This window comes from Sprattus sprattus (genome assembly GCF_963457725.1).
Source record: "Sprattus sprattus genome assembly, chromosome: 1".
Lineage (NCBI taxonomy): Eukaryota > Metazoa > Chordata > Actinopteri > Clupeiformes > Clupeidae > Sprattus > Sprattus sprattus.
In genome coordinates, this window is record NC_137920.1 from 30,639,270 (window position 1) to 30,662,726 (window position 23,457).

Below are 23,457 nucleotides of genomic sequence, written 5' to 3' on the forward strand. Positions count from 1 at the left end.
ACACACACACACACACACACACACACACACATACTCACACACACACAAACACACACATATATTCACACACACACACACACACATACACTCACACACACACATACACACACACACATATATACACATACACACACATACACTCACACAGACACACATATACACATACACATACACACACATACACTTATACACACACATATACTTACACACACACACACACACACACACACATATATACGCATACACACAAATACACTCACACATACACATACACTCACTGCTATTTTTTAGTTTGAGTGCGAGTGTGTATGTGTTTGGCTGAGAAGGAGAGACAGAGAGGGGTTGGTTGTTTCAGGATCCCCTCCTCTTGTGAAGGTGGATGCACAGAGTGTGGCGAGAGGATAGCATCATGCTGTAGGCTGGACTGGAAGTGTGATATGACTGATGGAGAGGGTCCTTCATCATCCTGGACTAAGCCAGCTGACCATATACATGATGGTGACCATGCTGTGTGATACAGTGTAGCACATAGATAGATGGCTGGATGGGTGTGTGAAATGGATGGATGACCTGTGGGCTCTGTGAAAGAGGAGGGTGTGTAAGGAGTTAGGATACCCTGAGAGAGGGGTCAAAGGTTAGCAGCAGGTAGGCCAGCTGTGACGAGTCAGAGTTAAATCAGCTGCTTTAATCAGTCAGTTAGAGTTTGTTTCCTGTTTATTATTGGGTGTGGTCAGGATTTTGATTTTGTGTGTGTGTGCAAAATACAAACTCAAGTTATTCAGACCAGCAAAATAATGAGGATATTCTTTTATTAAAATGCAATGTGATTATTAGGAAATGATAGATCTAGATCTGACAGAGACAAAGACCACCAACATAAGATTTCCAAGGCAAAAAACACATTTCAGCCAGCACCCTATGACTGCATTAACTGCAGTCCTGATTTGTTCCTTCATATCAGCATGATAGCACATATCATGAAAAATCAAATAAAAATTGAAATAATGTAATTCCATTTTCTTAACTCAAAATGTTAGGTCTTTGGATCCATTCTTATGCTTGAAGATAAGTTGAAAAACAGTGTATTTGTAAATGAGTATTTGATATACTGTATACATGTTAAAAGCCAGCATGAGAAGAGTAGTTGTAAATCCATTTGATTATTTTTGCTCTCATAAGCAATGGAATGAGCCTGTCATGATTACGTTTAAAAGCATGTTTTGAGCATAGGTGGTTAACCCCTTAGAGGCAGTTGTGGACATTTTCAGTGGGCACTGCGTCGCTGCCCAGCTTTGTTTATCTCTTTCAGGATCTTATCTCTGTTCATGCTCACATTTAGTCCTGCCAGATGTGCCAAGTGATCAATCTTTGCTTTGTTTAGGTAGGGCATTTGGAAGGTTTGGTATTTCTCCTTTTCCTTTTTAATGGTTTCTTGATCTGTAGGTTGAGACAGAGAGTAATGACAGTATAAGACAAATGGGTGCGCAACGAACCAGAGTGCGAAAGACATGGTGAGGAAGCTAAGAGGAAAGCATGATAATATTTGCAGGGGAGCTAGGGGGCGGTGATGGTGACATCATTGGTACACTAGGGGGCGCTACACATGTAAATGATGCTGACATCATTGTTATATGTTCATGGTCACTGTGTTGATTAAACATTTGGAGTGAAGAATTTTTGTTGTCTAAGAGTATTTTATACTCAGTCACAACATAACCAAGCCAAGTATATTCATTTCATTAAGACCACAACATTTCAGTAACCCAACTTTGTGGCAGGCATGATTCTGTTTTCGTTTTCATATTGTGACCTGGTGACCAGTTATGTATATGAGAACAAACAACCGGTTGAAATACTCTTCTTAGACAGGTGATTTGTTTGTGATTCGGAGTTGTTACAGTGTGGATTTAGCTGTGAAGTGCTATGTGTTTATTCCTCAGTGAAACACAGAGAAAGTCACTCACTTTTGCAGTTATCCATGTTGAAGAGGGGAATGTGAATAACAGTTGGTTTGCCCGCTTCCTCAAAAACATTGCAGGACTTTGGCCGTTTAGGGTCCAATTCTGTAAAGTCCACTTTGGGGAAGGGATGGCCTGTAGTGGCTGCATACTCACTGGCCACCTTCAGAGTCTGAATATGGGACACCACAGCACACAGTAGTACATGTTGTGTTACTACAGTAACATGGCAGGGAAAGTATTGTATCAAATCAAAGTTGTCTCAGAGAATTAAACATCTATTGTGTAATTATTTTAAAGTGTAGTCAACAGGCAAGTAGAGTGGCAGTTGACTGCTACAACAGGCTACAATATGGTCTTGAGATATCCTTAGCCTTGATTGAATGTCTTTTTTTGAAGTTTTGAGTGATTCTTCTGATGCAAGAGCTGCATTTATTCCATTATATCAAAGATTTACAACATGGAATTCTGATCTAATTGAAACATGACAAAAGAACTGTGATTACTTAAGTATCCATTTACTAACTAACTATGTGTATTTGATAAAAATATGGAATTGCATATGACTTGGTGCTTTCACCTCAAAAGGGTCTCCATCACTGAAATCAAAGGATATGATGAGATCTATGTCCCTGGCATCTCTCAGGACTGAAGGATATGGTGAGTTTAGGTGGAGTGCGGCATCTATCAGATGCAGCTGTGGATTCACGGTCATCTCCTCAGGTATGGCAGGATCTATAGCAACTTTTATCACAGATGAAGGAAATTACTTTAATGAAGATAAAAAAAAATGTCTGCACTTTTCAAACATTAGTATTCAAAGTTCAGTCACCTGGGAAACGGTAGAGGAAATTTGGCATAGTTCCAAATTCCCAGTTAGCAATCATCAGTTTAATTTGCTCGTAAAGCCACAGCACTGAAAAGGAAAAATATTAGTGTCAGTATTTACTAACAGCAGCCTCCAGTTTCACACTTCATTATTTCAATATTACATGAGTGGTGGTGTTCAGGTGTCAAAGGCAAACACACATTCTTGGTACTTTAAACACTACCCTGATACAAACCATCTTACCCCTGTTATGAAACATAACTCGCCTACAACAGTCAAGTAAGTAACAATATGTACCATGTCCAACCAACACACTTTTTTTGATTGAGAAAGCAACCAGTACTTTTCTAGAACCATCAAAGCAGATGCTACATATTGTTTTACAAAAACTGAACCTCAGTATTCGTCACAACAGAACCTTTAAAGCAGCAGTTAAATGTTTTTATCTAAAACTAGTGAGTTAATAAGCTAAACGCCAGATCAAACCTTACAAGGGCCAAGTTGCCATGGATAAAAGCTTGTTAACATGCTAACTGAAGTCTTTTATCATCAAAATGGGTTTGAAGATGATACCAAAACTAGTTGCCCCTAAAACATACCTCAAAAAGTATCAAATTGCCTCATTGTGCTGGTTAAGGTTAAAACATGTCCTTGCATCAGCTGCTAACAGGAGATTTAAAATAAGGCTCTTACAATTGTCCTTTATGCCCTTCAAGTTTGATTCTTCCAAGGGGCCTTGACCCCACTTGTCTGATGAAGCGTCCAAGGGGCCTTGACCCCACTTGTCTGATGAAGCGTGCAAGGGGCCTTGACCCCACTTGTCTGATGAAGCTGCCCGCTCCTCACAGAGTTTTTCCACAAGTTTCCTTTTGTCTTGATCATTCATGTTTCTCCAGCTCTCATCATCCACTCCCTTGAGTGAGGGGCTGAAGTCTTGGTAGTGATCTAGATGGCAGCACAAAAGTCTGTAAGTCCATCAAGTCCACAAATAAAAATAAATGCCTTTAGGACAATACAAAACCCAATGAACCCATGTTAAAATGGTAAGGTAACATACCATGTTCATTTGAGCCAAAGATCACCCTCCCTATCAACTCCTCGAACCAAGTCAAGATATAATTCATGATTTCGTCAAAATCTCCCATTGCACATCCACACATTCCTGCAAAAATCAGGGTTAGATGTCACTAGATATGCATGGTTAAGGGGCTAGGTCATCATGTTTGGTGGTCTGAGAATCTGACTGATTTGTGGCCCAGTAGGGCAACAACCCAGGCCTACACACACACATACATATATACCATCACCAAAATGCACTTCACCCTCCTGACCCCCATCCCATGCCTTCGCCCGCTCAGTACCCCCAGTTTGATAGGCGGGTCTATGTTGTAGCGCCGTAACGTGGCGCACCTTGGATGGCTGCTTGTTTGTACTGGCTCACCTCTACCTCCATTGGCTGGACTTAGAACACCCAGTCTCTGACTTACCTCTCCCCTCCCCCTCCCCCTCCCATTGCAAGTCTTGTTTAAATGTATGTGCTTGTATTGCTGAGGTGTTTTTTTGCTGTTCCCACACTGTGCTCCTATTGGAGCACAGTCTGGGGGTTATGTTTTCTCTCCTCCCTCCCCTCATGTTATGCTGTAATCTTCCAACCTTTCTTTACATTTCGTTGCCTCTGTACCTGTACTCTGTGCAATGACAATAAATTGAATCCAATCCAATCCAATCCTAAGGTCATGTTTCCCTGGGAGATCAAAATTGCTCTAATTGAGAAAGGCAGTTCAAAAACAGGTATAGAGCATGTATCCATCAGCGATCCATCAGCTTACAACTGGAGCAGATAATGCAAAGGCTCAATGGACAGGAAAATCTCTTCTTTAAGAATACTAATGGGTGGTCCTAAGGTTATTCACATCAGAAGAGACATGGCTTTGCATATAATATAATATTTGTCAGATTCTATTCGCTAAGCGACACACTGCAACACACACGCGGATATATGGATGTGACACAGGACACATACACACAGCTTTTAAGTGCCCAGGGACCAAGTGAAGTGAACCGTCTGTCTTGGTCAGGGGCGAACAGGAGAGTGTTCTGTTCTGTTCCATGTTTTTCTGTTGGGGTTCTTAGTGGAGGAAACCCCTTGTGAACCACCGGGAGAACATGCAAACTCCACACAGAAAGGCACGGGAGATTGCCCACCTGAGCACTGAAGGTCTGGGGAGGACCTGCCCCCCAGAGCCAACAGCGCCCCATGCGGGAAATGAACCCATGACTTTCTTGCTGTGCAAGCACCTGAGCCACCATGCCACATGTTCAATACCCTAGCTGAGACAAAATAAATGCCAACTTTGTCAGCCCAATTATGTTACGACTGTTTGGCATCATCAAGAAATGCTGAAGAGACAAGAAGGCAAAAAAGATGCTGGTCCCAGCCCTATTCTCTTACAAGGCTCACGTGATCTAAATATTCTCATCATCTTGTAAAACATTGACCATATCTTGCCATAGATGTGTATACAGGAATGCATTTGAACTTTAGGCACTTACCATTTCATATTATAGGAAAGTAATGTTAACATGTTCTGATGACAAAGGGGATATCAGTTTCTTGATACTATCAAACTGCAGTCTTTACCAGTGATAAGCAGAGGGTAAAGTTTAGCGGTAAGAGCTCCCCTTTCTAAAGTGTGTAGCCCAGCCAATAGCTCTGCATTAGAACAACAGTAGCCTTGTCATTGTTCCTATCCTGTGTTAGGGTGTGACAACAGATACCTTGCAGTTCAATCATGTCCACTTGCTTCTTCTGGGGAGGTTTCACATATCCCCCATCAAAGTTGCTGTTCAGCAGTGATGTATCAACATAAGCCCCATGCTGTATGAATCCAGACTCATGGGGACTGAACTCAAACCACGTTTCTGTAACAGAAGAGTTTTGCAGTTAAGAAACTGTCAGGGCAGGACCACAAAACAACAAAGTTATTTCCTTTCATAATATGCTTCATACAAATGTGCTGGTCATTAGCCCAAAGCTCAACTTAATTTTGAGGTTGCGCAGTGCAATGGCTGATCACTTTACAGCATACACCAACAGATTGCCCTGAACACTATGTATAATGTATGTCTTGATGAACTATCAGTTGTGCTTTTGAACAGATAACCTTTAAACCTATGTATAATGAAGGTATTGATGAACTTATAGCAGTTGTAGCAGCCAAATGGGTTGCTTCAGCTAAATGTGTCACTCAATGTGTAATGTCCCTGTTGTACACTGGGTGTTGCTGTTCATTGCACAGGTGTTTTTAGGCATAATAGGAAGCCTTCTGTTGTAGTCAGGTGTTGACCCCGGAAGGGCAAATGGTTTTGACCGCTGTACGAAGGTTTGAGCGAGTAACATGTCGTTACTCTGCGTTTTAAGGGACACGTATAAAAAATGGAGAACTATTTAACGAAAGCAAGACAAGTATGGACTTTATCTCGCTGACGGTAATCATCTTTAAACTAATTTAATCCTGTCAACCAGGTTACTCCTGGGGTACAACAACCCACTAGCTCAGTAGTAGACTGTGCTTCCACAGCAGTTGTGCTTTTGACATACACACAATGTCGCATATGAGACGCTGCCACTGCAGAAGTGGATGATGAATGACAATCAGTGCACATCCATAATCTGTCTGTGTTTCCTTTTATTTTTCTTATACATTCAAACATAATTCTGTCATTTTCTGTTATTGCTCTCATCCCCCTGTTATTTGTTATGTGATGGTTAGCCATGTTGAAGAATAATGTTTGTTATTGTACAGTTTCTGCCAAATAAAATTAATACTAAGAATTGTTGGGCCGGATATCTGAGATTATGTGTGTGCATTATGGTGTCTTACCTTTTAGTTTGGTGGCCTTACGGAAATCCCTTTCAACTGTGCTGTAGAGAGGGTACGGATTGGCTCCATGTGTATCTCTGACAGCTGTTAAAGGCCTATACTCCAGCCCGATATCCTGATGGATAAAAAATAAATGATAACAGATCTATACCTTTGTGCATCAGAACTTGTGTACCTCTTGATAAACTTCAGTCTTCCATGTCCATGCATAGAGGAACAGGCCATGTACTGAATGACCCTTCTCTGGTTTGGCTAAGAATCAATTAATCATAACATGTTACATTTGCTTAGTCGAAGGTGATGAATAGAATTTAATTGGAAAGTACCTCAGTGTCCTGGGACTGTGAAAGGATGTGAGTCGGATGTGTGTGTGGTGTCAGGTGTGAGTCGGATGTGTGTGTGGTGTCAGGTGTGTGTGAGGTGTCGGATGTGTGTGTGTTTGATGTGTGTGTGGTGTTGGATGTGTGTGGTTGTGTCTGATGTGTGTGTGGTGTTGGATGTGTGTGCCGACTACACATGAAACACTGTATTGTGCCAAGATAATAACACCCTCTTCTGCACATACATGTGCTAACAGATGTTACACTCCACATATTAGGCGTAGGGGAACTTGCTACCAGGAGGACGTTGTAGTATTTTTATACTCACAGATACACCCTTGATACTACAAGTAATCACAGCCCAGACATCGGAGAGGGAAAAATTCCCATCCATCCATCTCAACCAGAGCCACGCAAAGATGTTGAGCGCCTGTAGTAGGGTCATATCTGTCCCCTTATACATGTGCGACAATGCTTCCCCTGTAGCCTCCTCTGCATCCTTTGACCATGTGGGGTTTTGGTACAATGAGGACATACACCTGTCAGCAACAAAAACAGATTCACAAAGACAAAGTAGATAATTGAAAGGAAACAGTTATTAGTCAAAGAACTCTCAGATCAAAGGTCGGACACGGGCACTAGGTCCTAGAATTAGATTTATATCTCTTACTCATATCTACAGGACAGCCACCAGATACACAGCCACTTATTTAAATTATATCATTCAGAAGTGTTCCTCCTGTCGGACACTTCCTTCCTATCAACATCAGTTGTCTCTGCCCACTCTCTGCAGCAATCTTGCCGTCAAGACTCTTTTCATTTGTGGTCCCTCAGTGGCATGACCTATGTTCTGCCCATGATTGGAAGTATCAAAAACAGAAACAGATACTGACCATGTGGATCCAGACACTCCAGCCACATAGTGGACGCAATCCAGCAGATCTTCCTTCTTCAACTGCTGAATAACACCTAGGAAGCTGATGTGGGCTTTTTGTCCACCACCGGAACCCAACAGTGCCACACGAGGGATGTTTTTCTGAGAAAAAAACTTAAATGTTTCCAATATCTTTTTGTGTTTCTTTCTAAATAACATTATTATGAGTGGTCTAAAATATATACATTGTGACACACACACAAACACACTCTCTCTCTCTGGGAAAATTTCCAACGACAACATTCTCAGGATTTTAAGACCCTGTTGAAGATTCTATATAAACAATTATTAATTCAAACTTCTTGCAGAGCTCACCACATCAGGAACGTGAATGCCAAGTTTCTCCAGAGCGCTCTGCACTATCTTCTGTCTTTCCGTAATGAACTGTTTCTCACCGGCGCAGAGGGAGTTGGGTCTTGAAGAGCAAGAGTTGTAGAGGTTAGAGTTTTGAATTGTAGATGGTTTATCAGATGAAGCAACACCATGCACAACTGTCGTACTTGTGTCCGTCAAATCTCAGTTAATGTTTTTGACATGATTACTTCTTTAAAAGAGACATATTAGACATACCAAATTATTAACGACCAACTTTGCTCAACATTGACCCCAACTAAGGCTGCCAGAAACCTCATCAATGACCAACCTAGTTTCTCTGACCATTTGGCTTCTGTCTCAAGGTCTTGTCAGTTCACTGGGAAGACCAGACTCTATCAATATACACCTCCTTGTGGAGCCCCTGGTCTTCTCTCTAGACTAGACTTTTGCGCTGCTATTCTAGCCGGCCTGCTTAAGTGTGATGAGACAGCTGCAGATGATCCAGAATGTGGCGCATTCAGTCTGTAATCAGACCACAAGGAGTCATTTAACTCCTCTGCTGATTACCCATTGCTGACTCCCTGTAGACGCGAGAATTATACTTGAATGTCTTCCTCTTGCCTACAGGACAGACACTGGATCGGCATCTGTCCCTTTTTAATTCTATCGACCAATGAACTTTGGTTGTCTTTGCCTTCTCTCTGTAGCGTGTGATTGCAGTTAAGACTCTTCATTTGTTGAACCTCAGTGGTGGAAAGACCTACCTAGTGCTGTCCCTTTCATTGACCGCCAAGGTACATTTAAGAAGTGTTTAAAACTCACCTTTTCAAACATTATCTGTGAAGCTAATGTGTTTTTTGCTAGGCATACAATCTTTAATATAATTCAAGTTTTGAATTTGGTGGTTTTATTGGCAATAAGCTGACCAAACTACATGTATTAGCTTTGTAATATTAGCTTGATTACCTTACTTGGTGGTTTTATTGGCAATAAGCTGACCAAACTACATGTATTAGCTTTGTAATATTAGCTTGATTACCTTACCTAATTGACGCAGCTGAGAAAATATATAAAGAGATAGCTACATATTTCATGATATTGACAAGAGATGGACAAGCAAAGTAAATTGTTACCCACAGGCAATCTTTCCTAAATACCTACAAAAATGCCAAAATTGTAATCCTAATCAATTCATTATCAAACTGAAATCTCTTTTTTTCAATTAGATGTAAATAAGCAAATATTTTTTCTTCAATCTTTCAGGAAGGCAGCCTAAACCTCTAATTGGTCTGATCTGACTCAGGTCACATGACACCTGAAAATTGATACCAGAGTGGAATTACTGTACATGTGGGACCCATGCGGCACATGTATTGTGGTGAGGTGTTTTTCAGCCAAAGCAATTTACTAAATAATAATAATAATTTCATGGGTTTTCTCATTCCTATTGATTTTGTAGGCCATCTTTGCGTTATCTATTGCTACAGTATTAGGCTGTGAACTGAAGGCAAGGCAGGGCAAGGCAAGGCAAGGCAAGGCAAGGTTATTTATATAAAACACAATCATTTGCATACACAGAGGCAATTCAATGGACAAAAGGAACTTCCAGATGAAAAAATTAATGATGAAATGCAAAAGAATTTCAAAACAATAAAGCATACAAAAGTTTTTAAAATATGTATAATTAAAAGGAAGTGCACAATAAATAATTAAAAGATAAGTAATAAGTGCAATGATAACAGAGTGCCGGGTTTTAGAACTCAATTATAGGCACATTAAACTTTGATTTAAAAATAAAAGAAAACGTTGTTTAAAAAGTGATTTATTGGCAACTGTTTTAACTGACTTTGGGAAAGTGTCTCATAGCAGTGAGTAAAAGAATTGAACACAATGTTTGATTATTAAGTATCAAAAAGTTAGTGACCCTTGTTGTGACATACCTGATCTTCACATCCATTTCTGCAGAACAGCTAGAAGGAGAAAAGTATCAGAGATCATTATCAGTGACCAATGACTGGTAATTAGTGTGACAGTATGGACTATGCATCTATATATTATGCACAAAAATGGCTTAAATTATTTCAAAACAGGAAATTCAAGATCCGGCATTTGTATCTTACAGCCACTGAAGCTCACCTTGTTTGAAGTCCCAGGTCTGCCATTGACACAAGTTCTGATTAGATAAACTCTTGTCTGATATGCAACAACAGGAACTGAAAAATGTGTTCATTCTTAATGTTGAGTTGAGGTTTTATAGGAAAGAAAATGGGAGGAGAAATTTCTGATGCAAGCTTTATGGTCCTTTATGGTCACCGGGTGTATGTTGATATGAAGCTGTCGGTTCTTGAGAAGTGTGTGGGCGACAGATAGCCAATTATCTTTTAACTTGTGGTCGAGTATTTTTTTACTTTACTAAAACTCTGCGAAACTAGGCATTCATGGTATGGAAAAACAAATCATGAAATGAACAATTTACTGAGGAGATTCACCTCTTTGTCTTGAACAAATGCAAAAAAAATACCATTGTAACAACATGTACATGAGAAACACATTAGAATTAGTGATTTGGAGGTTCCCCACACAAAAGTTTTTAAAAATGAAGTTTGATTAAGTCATGCTAGCCTCTATACGATGTCCTCTACTAATATTTAGACTTAGCAAGATACATTCAACTCCGTGTTTAAAATTCATAAATTAATGTCTAATTCACAAGGAAACAGTAACAGCAACAAAATGATTTGTTACTTCTTGCAATATATTTCTGCACCAAGTCAAACATCACTAATTGGAAGAATGCCGTGGTCAAGAGGCAGAATGTACATGAATGGGTTTTGACCAGGTGGCTGGTCTATAGGCCAGAGACCTTAGACCTGATTTACCTTGAGCAACCACAAAGTGGTAGTGTATTATATTGTACTAGCCTGCAGTGTGAAAATATATAGGAAAACGTGTTACATACACAGTGATTCGGACAGATTAGGGCAGTGGTGTCAAACTCAAATACACAGAGGGCCGAAATAAAATAAAAATAAAAATGAAATGGCTTGATCAGGCCCCCAGGCCTTGAGCTTGACACATGTGGACTAGGGGAAGGTGGTGAAAAGAGAGAGATGGACGATGTAAAGTGATTGAAACACGTGTTTAGAAAGTTTTAAGTGAAATAGAGCAAATGATAGCAGTAACTGTTTAAGTTGTTAAAATGACGCTCTAAAATGTTTCAGAATAAAATATACGTATCTGAAAAAGATAGAAAAAAACGAGTCGAGAAAATGTATAGATGAAAGAAAAATAGAAAAACTGTTCTTGTACTGCTTTGCAAGCGATGGAATTTCCTTCAGGAAATACATGTTTTTATTATGGTAATTTATAATGTATATAGTGATCTAAATTACTGTAAGTTAGGTTTTGAACTGAAAGTTAACTGTTTTGAACAGAGTATAAACATCGGAAAATGCTGTAGTTGCACAGTGTTTTGCTGGTAGTGAACATTGACTGAGACAGATATCCATGAATTTTGGAAGAAGTATCTAAGCAAAGGGGCAAGTATCCACAGTTTGGTTCACTTAGTTCACTGTTATGCTGGATGTGTTAAGTGTTTTTAGGAATGTGTACATGGTATTGATACAAGAGTTAAAATAATTGAAAAAAACTGTGAGACAAGACTTATCCTTTCTTTTGAACTCTGTCACCTTAAAAAAAAAACGACGTAAAAAAGAGACGACGTAATAGAACACAATTCTACTGAAGCAAAATGAGTCAGCCTCAGCCTCATTGTATCCCCCCCCACACACACACACAGTGCCACGCTGCTGGCAAACTCGCCTTCCAAGTTTATTGTTTTTTTTATCTATGAAAGCCCTTGGACCCATTCTTGTCACGATGGGCACGGAATCAAATCAATTAAGTAGCAACACTTCGTTACTGTAGGTGCCATTGTTTGTTTGTAATTTGTGTGTGCAAAGTAGGCGTTTGTTCACGTGGCCCATTTCGCTGGAACTACCACATATAATTGAACAAATTAGTCACCAGCAGCCAAAGTCCAAAGACCTCACCCATCTTCTCCTCTACAGAAGGTGTGAGTGTGCGTGTGCGTGTGCGTGTGCGTTTGTGTGACGGGAGTCCTGGCGCACACAGGCTATGGTCAGGTGCAGCCCAGTGCACTTGGGACAGACCAGCAGCACCCCTGTGCGTGTGAACTTGGACCCCCAGGAAAGAAAAGGACAGATTCACTTAAAGTACCTCAAGACATCAACTGTGAATCTAGCATTTGTGAGGAAGTTAGGGAAATAAGATATTTGTTAGTTTGAGGTGGGTGAAAGACATTGAGGGACATGTGGGTGGATGGCTGAAATATTCTTTCTTCTGCATGAAATATATTCAGCCTCAAAGGTACTTCATTTCAACAACTGCAGAAGGACGTTTGTAATAACGTAAAGAAACATGATTCCACTGAAGCAATAAAACATGATTCTACTGAAGCCTCTCACACCGCACCTTTGTCCTATCTATACTATCTGATTCTGGGGCATTTAGTTGGAATAGATATCAGAGACTTTAACGTCGAAGTAGTTTATTGCTGTCACACAACAATGAAACACAGACACATACGCCAAAGAGGTCACCGGTGAAATTTGTCCTCTGCCTTTAACCCATCAGAGCTGTCCTTCCTCAAAGACAGCCAGGAGCAGTGGGCAGCCTTTATGGCGCCCGGGGACCAAGCCAAGTGCTCATGTCCAATCTTGGTCAGGGACAGACAGGAGAGCAATCTGTTCTTCTGCTTGTTTTTATGTTGGGGTTCTTTGTGGAGGAAACCCTTGTGAACACGGGGAGAACATGCAAGCTCCATACAGAAAGGCCTGTGAGATAGCCCACCTGAGCACCGATGGCCTGGGGAGAACCTGCCTCTAGTACCAACAGCACCCCATGCAGGAATTGACCCCAGGACCATCTTGCTGTGAGGCGGCAGTGCAAGCACCGTGGCACCGACTTATACTGTATGCTAGTGGTTTCTGCATGACATGGAGCCCCAGCAGGCTGCAAAAAGCTATTATGCATTATTTATGATAGTGTCTTTGGGTACTTAGAAAAGCGCTATATAATTCTAAGGTATTATTATTATTATTATTATTTATGATGGAGCAGTCTTCATTCTTGATTCTGTCAACATTCCTTTAATACGTCCTTTAAAATGAAAACACCTGAAAAACTTTCACATACAGTAGATTTCCATCACAGAGAGCTCTAGAGATCGTTAGTCATAAAACTCATTAACCCCGTTATCCTGGGTCCTACATTTATTTTGTTACATATTTTATGCTGAAATAATCTTGATTCTGGCAACATTCCTTTGAGGTACATACTTTTATTTTTTTATTTATTATTTTTTTCAGACACCAAGTTCCATATAAAGTAACAGACATACAATTATAAAAAATAAAAATAGAGAAAGATACAACACACATAATACAGTGCATTAAAAAGTATGAAGACTTTTGTGCAAATGTCGTCTTTAGTTCGAGGTAAATCGATAACAGCTCTTTAGAGGGTTGACCAAAGCCTCTACTATGCAGTTCTCAGACTTGTCCAGTCGACACATGAAAACATACATCAATTTTCTCAAGAGCGCCTCACAAGTTGGTACGTGTTAGAAACAAACAACTGACTAGCACTATGCCACCAAGGCACATGACGCAGCAATCTAAAAGCATCATTGTAACTGACTAATATTCCCTGACTGCTAATGAAATTGTGCCACCTACTCCCAGTGTTACACTTCAAGCTCAAGGGCACTGCAAAGTGCGGGTGCCGAACAAGATAAGATTCACCGTCTATGCAACCCATGATCCCTTGGCAGTTTTGGCGAAGTTTGGCTATGAGCATGGACATGGTAGTGGTGGTCACATGATGTTTGGCTCGCTTTCTTGTTTTAAGATGTGCTGGGTGTACAGTGATGTTGAGTGTCTCTTGTTTTAAGATGTGCTGGGTGTACAGTGATGTTGAGTGTCTCTTGTTTTAAGATGTGCTGGGTGTACAGTGATGTTGAGTGTCTCTTGTTTTAAGATGTGCTGGGTGTACAGTGATGTTGAGTGTCTCTTGTTTTAAGATGTGCTGGGTGTACAGTGATGTTGAGTGTCTCTTGTTTTAAGATGTGCTGGGTGTACAGTGATGTTGAGTGTCTCTTGTTTTAAGATGTGCTGGGTGTACAGTGATGTTGAGTGTCTCTTGTTTTAAGATGTGCTGGGTGTACAGTGATGTTGAGTGTCTCTTGTTTTAAGATGTGCTGGGTGTACAGTGATGTTGAGTGTCTCTTGTTTTAAGATGTGCTGGGTGTACAGTGATGTTGAGTGTCTCTTGTTTTAAGATGTGCTGGGTGTACAGTGATGTTGAGTGTCTCTTGTTTTAAGATGTGCTGGGTGTACAGTGATGTTGAGTGTCTCTTGTTTTAAGATGTGCTGGGTGTACAGTGATGTTGAGTGTCTCTTGTTTTAAGATGTGCTGGGTGTACAGTGATGTTGAGTGTCTCTTGTTTTAAGATGTGCTGGGTGTACAGTGATGTTGAGTGTCTCTTGTTTTAAGATGTGCTGGGTGTACAGTGATGTTGAGTGTCTCTTGTTTTAAGATGTGCTGGGTGTACAGTGATGTTGAGTGTCTCTTGTTTTAAGATGTGCTGGGTGTACAGTGATGTTGAGTGTCTCTTGTTTTAAGATGTGCTGGGTGTACAGTGATGTTGAGTGTCTCTTGTTTTAAGATGTGCTGGGTGTACAGTGATGTTGAGTGTCTCTTGTTTTAAGATGTGCTGGGTGTACAGTGATGTTGAGTGTCTCTTGTTTTAAGATGTGCTGGGTGTACAGCAGGGGCGGATTTAGAGGCGGGGCCAGGGGGGCCGAGGCCCCTCCTCTAATTTGATTGGCCCCTGATTGGCCCCTGTTCTGCCAATCACCTGGCGAGAAAACCAAGCGGAGAATTAAATGATCACTGCTGCAGTTCCACCTCTAAACTGTTGGTGGCAGTGCGCCGGTTGCGTCAATACAAGTGAATAGAAGAAGAAGCGTTCTGTTCCTGCCGGTTGCTGCGTAGCGCAGCATTTTGTACACATGCTGTTTTCATGACGAATGCAGCATATAACTCACTCTGGTTGTTTAAAAATACACATGGGGTGGGTCTTAAGGCTTTGGTGACCACCAAAACGAACTTTGGTTGGCTGAAAATCACGTCAATCAATCAGATAGCCACGCGATATTCTTTGTTTGTTTTCAGTGAATCTCAAATGGTGCACTTCATCAGACATATCGTAGTAGACAGATGAATGGCGAGGTAAGAGAAACAAAATGAAGGTGCATGGTATTTTGAAAGAGGTCGATCATCACCAATAGGCTAATATCATTAGATATGGGCTTGCATTTTCATTAAGCAGGAAAAATTAACCTTCGACTTGCAGGGATAGCCTGCTACTGTTGTGTCAACTCGCAAGCGCAAGTTAAAAAGAACAATGCTGCTAATTCTAAATGATTTAGCAAGTATGCGATCTCCGAATCACATTTCTCATTCCTAGCTGGATGAATTTCAAACTTATGTGTATCTATGAATTGCAGTGCATTGCCTAGGCTATTTATTTGTGTACAATGCTCGTCTGAGTCACTTGGGTGTGCCAAGCGTTGAGTCTCGACGGGCCAAGTCATTGGACTTGAATTAATTTGTCAGGCGTTTTAGCGCAAAGCATGGCAATCGGAGAATTCTTCTTTTCTGAAGAGAGAGAGAGAGGTGTATACATGCTTTTTGCCACCTTGTTAGGACTAGCGACTATAAACAAAGCTTAGAAGGAGAAGCTGTTGTGTGTGAGTGAAAGAGAGAGAGAGAGAGAGATAATATGTTGTTGTTGTATATAGGCCTACAGTTAAAAGCTGTTTGCTATCTTTTATGTTTTGTGTGTTTTATGCGCCCTTTATGCACACTGAATTAAAACATATATATATTACAATTACTGATTCATGATTTTTTATTTCAGTTTCAAAAGGGATACTGAGTTATTCATTGTTGCTTTTGGATAGTTGACTAGAAGTAGATGTTCTTTACTGTCAGTATGTGTGTATTGCCTTGTCGCAAATTGATGTTTATTTAAGCAGCGTCATCACTGGATATCAGATGGTGATGACACTGTTGGCCCCTGAAGGTTACATTTGGCCCCATTGTGGCCCCTGCTTCAGAAAAATCCTAGAACCGCCACTGGTGTACAGTGATGTTGAGTGTCTCTTGTTTTAAGATGTGCTGGGTGTACAGTGATGTTGAGTGTCTCTTGTTTTAAGATGTGCTGGGTGTACAGTGATGTTGAGTGTCTCTTGTTTTAAGATGTGCTGGGTGTACAGTGATGTTGAGTGTCTCTTGAGATTTGTGGAAGGTCACGCCTGTCACTTGGGGCGTGCACTGGTGTCTTTTAGATATGTTGTGCACTGATGTCATTCAGTCAGCATGTGTATGATATTTTGTTTATTATGTATATCTTTTGTATATATAGATCAAATCAAAAAGTAGAAAAGGTAAAAAAAAAAACAGGTAGGATATATTTGTTTTTGCTATTTTTTCTTTTAAGGGGGAAGACTGTTAAGGTGTGTTGCCTTAGACCAACTTGCACCTTTTTCTTTTGATTTCACCCTGCAGTGTTCTGTATCCACTGGGCCATAAATTGACAGACATACATACCACTTGTTTTAGCACGTTTTAATACTTTAGTTTTGAAGCCCTACCAAAATCCTAGTAACCTATGAAATGTGCATTTTTATTTGGGTAACGCACAACATAATAGCAGAGGCAGACAACGCAGTAGGCCAGTTGAGGTAGGATCATGTCAAGTCCCATCTATGTCCCCAGCACTTTCTAAAACAAAGCTACACCCATGTGAAAGAGTCACTCAGGTTTAGCTGCAGGGGGGCCTCACATGTCTGTGTAATCGTGCTCTGTGACTACTATGTTAGCAGGCAAGCAGAGGAATTTAAACAAACCACCTCAGAGAAACTTGGCCGTGCAGCACCTAGGTGAAATATAATCCAATAGGCTTGATTTTAGCACTCCCGTTGGCCAAGAATTCTACAAACGCTGACTCAGGAATATTTAATTTGATGAACAATGATTGTCTGTCCAAATACAGCATCTTTCAATATACAGTGATCTAAATTACTGTAAGTTAGGTTTTGAACCGTATGTGTGTGTTTGTGTGTGTTTGTGTGTGTGTGTGTGTGTGTGTGTGTGTGTGTGTGTGTGTGTGAGTGTGGTGGGAGTCCTGGCACACACAGGCTCTGGTCAGGTGCAGCCCAGTGCACTTGGGACAAACCAGCAGCACCCCAATGTGTTGAACTTTGTCTGACCCCACAGGAAAGAAAAGGACAGATTCACTTAAAGTACCTCAAGACCTCAATCTAGCATTTGTGGGGAAAAGTGATGGAAATAAGAGATTTGTTAGCTTGGGGTGGGTTAAAGACATTGAGGGACATATGGGTGGATGGCTGAAATATTCTTTCTTCTGCATGAAATACATTCAGCCTCAAAGGTGATTCATTTGAACAGCTGTAGAAGGACGTTTGTAATAATGTAATTAAACACGATTCTACTGAAGCAATAAAACATGATTCTACTGAAGCCTCTCACCTCACACCGCACCTTTTTCCTATCTATACTATCTGATTCTGGGGCATTTAGTTGGAATAGATATCATAGACATCAAAGTCAAAGTAGTTTATTGTTGTGACACAGCAATGAAACACAGACACAGAGGTTGCGGTGAAATTTGTTCTCTGCCTTTAACCCATCCGAGCTGTCCTTTCTCAAGGACAGACAGGAGCAGTCGGCAGCCTTTATGGCGCCCGGGGACCAAGCCAAGTGCTCATGTCTAGTCTTGGTCAGGGACAGACAGGAGAGCGATCTGTTCTTCTGCATATTTTTATGGTGGGGTTCTTTGTGGAGGAAACACGGGGAGAACATGCAAGCTCCACACAGAAAGGCCCGGGAGATAGCCCAGCTGAGCACCGATGGCCTGGGGAGAACCTGCCCCCAGTACCAACAGCACCCCATGCAGGAATTGACCCCAGGACCTTCTTGCTGTGAGGCGGCAGTGCAAGCACCGTGCCACCGACTTCTTCTGTATGCTAGTGGTTTCTGCATGACATGGAGCCCCAGCAGGCTGCAAAAAGCTATTATGCATTATTTATGATAGTGTCTTTGGGTACTTAGAAAAGCGCTATAAAAGTCTAAGGTATTATTATTATTATTATTATTTATGATGGAACAGTCTTCATTCTTGATTCTGGCAACATTCCTTTGATAAGTCATTTTAAATGAACACACCTGAAAAACTTAAAGTCCCACATACAGTAGATTTCCATCACAGAGAGCTCTAGATCGAAAGTCATTTACCTCATTAACCCAGTTATCCTGTGTCCTACATTTATTTTGTTACATATTTTTGCTGAAATAGTCTTGATTCTGGCAAAGGTACAGGTACTCTTTGAGGTACATTCTCTAATTCCCTGACTGCTAATGACATTGTGCCACCTACTCCCAGTGTTACACTTCAAGCTCAAGGGCACTACAAAGTGCAGGTGCCGAACAAGATAAGATTCACCGTCTATATGCAACCCATGATCCCTTGGCAGTTTGGGCGAAGTTTGGCTATGAGCATGGACATGGTAGTGGTCACATAATGCCTGTCTCGCTTTCTTGCTTTAAGATGTGCTGGGTGTGTACAGTGTTGTTGAGTGTCTCTTTAGATTTGTGAAAGGTCACGCCTGACACTTGTAGCTTGGGACACTTGGGACACTGGTGTGTTTTAGATATTGTAATAAATATTGGGTTTTCTCTATTTTTCCTATAAGGGCAATAATACCAGAGCCTGAATGAACACAACCAACGGTAGCAATATATAATCCTTTATTTCAATTCATCAGGGACATATAATATCTGGGTTAAAAAGGTGCAGGGGCTCAATCACAGGGATAGAGGGCAGCGAGTAATGTTCACAAGCTTCATTAAAGTGCACCCAATAAAGCCAACTCTTGAAGCACACACACACTAAATTGCACACCGCCACTTGGCGCACACAAGAGCACTGCAACTGTTGGATCAATCCACCCCTCTGAAGTACACACGGCAACCCACAACCAATAGGCTAAGAGAAGCTTAAGCTTACATACACCACCCCACTATGCCCCGTTCTCTGGGCCCGCAATGCACTATTAAGAGCACGCAAACAAACACACACACACACACACACACACACACACACACACACGCACACAACACACACACTAAAAGGGATAACTTAACTCGCTGACCGGCGACAACCCCCCCTGGGGTCTGAGTGCGTGGAGCTGGCTTAGTCCAAAGAATGCCCGAATGTGGAGGGATGTTGTGGCTCACGTCACGGAACGCCCGACGGTAATAGCAGCGGCTTCTCACTCCGCTAAAGCCCCGGCCCTGACTGTATAAAGGAGGCAGCTAACCTCCCCTCCTAACACTGGACGCAACTAACCCGCTGGACTACCTGTCTTCGTCGCCGGCAATCCTAATTGACTGCGAACGACACCCTCCCGCACCCAGGAGTGTCAAACCGCACCGCAGATTCTCACGTCTTGTCTCCCTTCTTCCTCTTTTCACAGTTCCGTCTCAGGTAACCTCAATCAGCCGCACCTGGCTTGGCTGATTACCAATCAATCAAATCCCACCGTTCACTCACATCACACTTTCCCCCCCTTTGAACAAAAAACTCGTCCCCGAGTTGGGCCGCTACGGTGACATCTGGTAATCACCACACCAAACTGGAGGTCTCCGCTGACGTGCCGGACGGTCCCCTTCCGAAGATGTACTGGGAACCGGAGTTTCCTGTGGTCCATGAGAGCCAGTCGCCCGAGATGTTACTGCCTCCCCATCCTGGGCAGCCGGATTTCTGGCATCCTCTGGTGTCGCACTCCAGTCAGCTTGCCGCCTTGGTGGCTCCTGCACTTCTGTAGAAGCAGCTGGCCCTGGGCGATCAAGAGGGACCCAACTGGCACCAAATCGAACTCCTTGGTGTTGACGTTGTCCGGAAGGGATAACACGATCCGTCTGGTCCCTCCCATAGGGTGAAGGTGCTGATTTTGATGGCACTGCTAAAGAAGAAGTACAAGGTTTAAGCCGATTAAAGTGGATAACACTCTCCTTCCCCCCATCTACAGGGAGAAGTTTATAAAGCACATCAGTCACCCGGTCCACCACCCTAAAAGGCCCCTTGTACCGTCTCTGCAGCTTTGGACACACCCCACGCTTCTTGGCCTTATTCTGTACCCAAACCAATTCCCCTTCAGAATAATACTGGAAATTGGCTCTGAAATCATATGCCAGTTTCTGTTGTTCTGAGGCCTTGGCCTGATGTTTTTTTACTGCCTCCACTACAGTAGACAACGTTTCCCTCAACTTTGACACATAATTATCCACCGAAGTAAAGGTCTCTTGAGGCCCTACCCCCAACATGACATCAATAGGCAGGACCATTTCCTCTCCGAACAACACTTTGTAAGGAGTGAAAGAGGTGCTAGCATGAACACTGCTCCGATAAGCTAACATGACATAAGGCAAAAGTGTATCCCAATTCAACTGATTATCCTGAACAAAAAGAGACAGCATATCCAAAAGTGTACGATTGAACCGTTCAATTAGCCCATCGGACTGGGGATGGTAGGGGGTTGTCCTAGATTTGTGCATGTGCAAGAGTTTACACAATTCTTTGAACAAATTAGACTCAAAATTACGGCCTTGGTCAGAGTGAAGACTCCGTGGCACCCCAAACTGACACACCCATTCCTCGGTCAACACCTTTGCCACAGTGGCCGCTTCTTGGTTTGGCAATGAAAACGCTTCGGTCCATTTGGAGAAGTAATCACCAACAACCAGTACATACTGATTCCTCCCGGGTGTCAATGGTAATGGACCAAGGATGTCTAGAGCTACCCGTGCAAAAGGCCTAGTTGGAACTGAGGGCTGCAAAGGTGCACACGGTTTTTTTCCTTGAGCTTTTCGGGATCCACAATCAACACATTCCCGCACCCACTTCCTAACATCCTCAAACCTACCTGGCCAATAGAACCGATCCTTAACCTTCCCCTGCAATTTTTGCACCCCCAGATGACCCGCAGTGGAAACATTATGAAGCTGCTCTAAAACTTTCGGCACCATTTCTCGAGGCAGCACCACCTGCACCTGGGAAGCAGCATCTGAGTGAACAGGTGGAATCCTCACTAATCTAGCTCCCCGTACTTCCAGCTGACCCCAAACAGGACCATATTTCTGCAGATCAAGATCTTCTGGTTTCAACCCACCATCACCTTGTTTTTTATACTCAATTATACGGCACAACTCACCATCAGCCATTTGTGCCTGAGACAGCTCATCCATTTCCTCAGACCCTCCGAGGGGCAGACACTCCTGCACTGCACAGACCTTTTGTTCGACCGTATCAATTACTGCCTGAGAAACATTCTGATCTACCTGAGGTCCCTTTTGAAGGAAAGCAGGCAACCTAGAGAGGGCATCAGCATTGCTATGCAGTTTTCCTGGACGATGCACAATCTCATATTGAAAACTGGCAAGTTGCTCCACCCAGCGAGCCAGCTGTCCCTCTAGGCCTTGAAAATTGTGCAACCAACGCAGTGAGTTATGATCTGTTCGTAATACAAACATCTTGCCCAACAAGTAATGTCGAAAGTGTTTTGTGAAAGTGACCATGCTCAAGAGCTCTTTTTTCGTTGTGGCATATTTGCGTTCCTGCTTTGTAAGAGCCCTACTAGCATACGCCACCACACGCTCCAACCCATCATCCTCTTGAGACAACACAGCCCCAATTCCCGCATCACTTGCATCTGTATCTAAGAGGAATGGTTTATTAGGGTCCGGATAAGCCAATACAGGAGCAGTGATCAGACAAGTTTTTAGTCGGGCAAAAGCACTTTGACAGTCCTCACTCCATCGAAATCGCCTTCCCTTCTCCGTTAACTGGTGCAAAGGGCGAGCAATATCTGCAAACCCTCTCACAAAGCGTCTGTAATACGAAGCTAGTCCAAGGAAACTCTGCACCTCAGTCTGACTAGTGGGAACAGGCCACTCTCTCACTGCCTGCACCTTAGCTGGGTCTGGCATTACCCCTTCAGCGGAGATAACATGTCCGAGATAATGAACCTGTGTAGAAAATAAATCACACTTTGATGGTTTGACCTTCAAGTTAGCTTGCTGCAACTTTCCCAGCACACCATCGAGGCGTGTCAGATGCTCCTGGAAAGTGCGTCCAAAGACGATTATATCATCTAAATATACTAAACAAGTGGTCCACTGCAAATCAGCGAGTACCAGGTCCATTAGCCGCTGAAAAGTGCTAGGTGCATTACAAAGTCCAAAACTTAAAACATTAAATTCAAACAATCCCTGGCGTGTGGCAAACGCGGTCTTAGGACGGTCCTTTGGGTCTACCTCAACCTGCCAATAGCCACTTACTAAGTCAAGAGTAGAAAACCAACACGCATGGCTAAGACTATCCAATGCGTCGTCAATTCGGGGGAGGGGATATGCGTCCTTTCTGGTCACTTCATTGAGCTTTCTGTAATCCACGCAAAATCTTAACCCCCCATCCTTCTTTTTAACCAACACCACTGGTGCTGCCCACGGGCTACAGGACGGACTGATTATACCACCAGTAAGCATTTGCTTCAGGTTATCATGTACCTCTTGCTGCAAGTGAATTGGAACTCTACGGGGATGCATCTTAATCGGCCTAGAGTCACCGGTATCAATTTCATGTTGGGTCAGATGGGTCCTCCCCAAATCAGTTTCTCCCTAACTAAAAACTGCCATGTTCTTGTGAAGCAAGTTCCTAACAGCTTTCAACTGATCCGGGGAAAACCCCTTCTGTCCCATTCCAAACTGACACAATAAAGAGTCAACTGACCAAGCTGCATTTTCTCCCTCTACACAATGTTGTGGCACCTCATAATCCACTTCTACATCAGTAAATAAAGTGCCTACTTTCATTCCACTCTTTAACAGTAAGCTATCATTAGTAACATTAATAACCCGGATAGGCAAGACCCCTTGACGGACCTTGCAAATAACTCGAGCTACCAAAATGTCACAATTTTTAGAGATGGAAGGTAAGGGCTCCAACATCCCCTCAGCATACTCTCCCCACCCACTTTGAACCTGACCC

At 42.3% G+C, this 23,457-nt stretch overlaps 1 protein-coding gene across 1 annotated transcript; it reads right to left on the minus strand.

The window, feature by feature from the left end:
* Positions 1–1,264: 1,264 nt before the first annotated feature.
* LOC308369080 (cytosolic phospholipase A2 gamma-like) lies at positions 1,265–10,402 on the minus strand (the record flags this gene model as incomplete). Its single annotated transcript, XM_080843417.1, has 12 exons — positions 1,265–1,437; positions 1,965–2,130; positions 2,539–2,702; positions 3,481–3,732; positions 3,845–3,949; positions 5,566–5,709; positions 6,672–6,786; positions 7,320–7,530; positions 7,885–8,027; positions 8,241–8,340; positions 10,181–10,210; positions 10,377–10,402. The coding sequence occupies 12 exons, from the start codon at positions 10,400–10,402 to the stop codon at positions 1,265–1,267; spliced, it is 1,629 nt and encodes a 542-aa protein (XP_080699543.1).
* Positions 10,403–23,457: the final 13,055 nt, after the last annotated feature.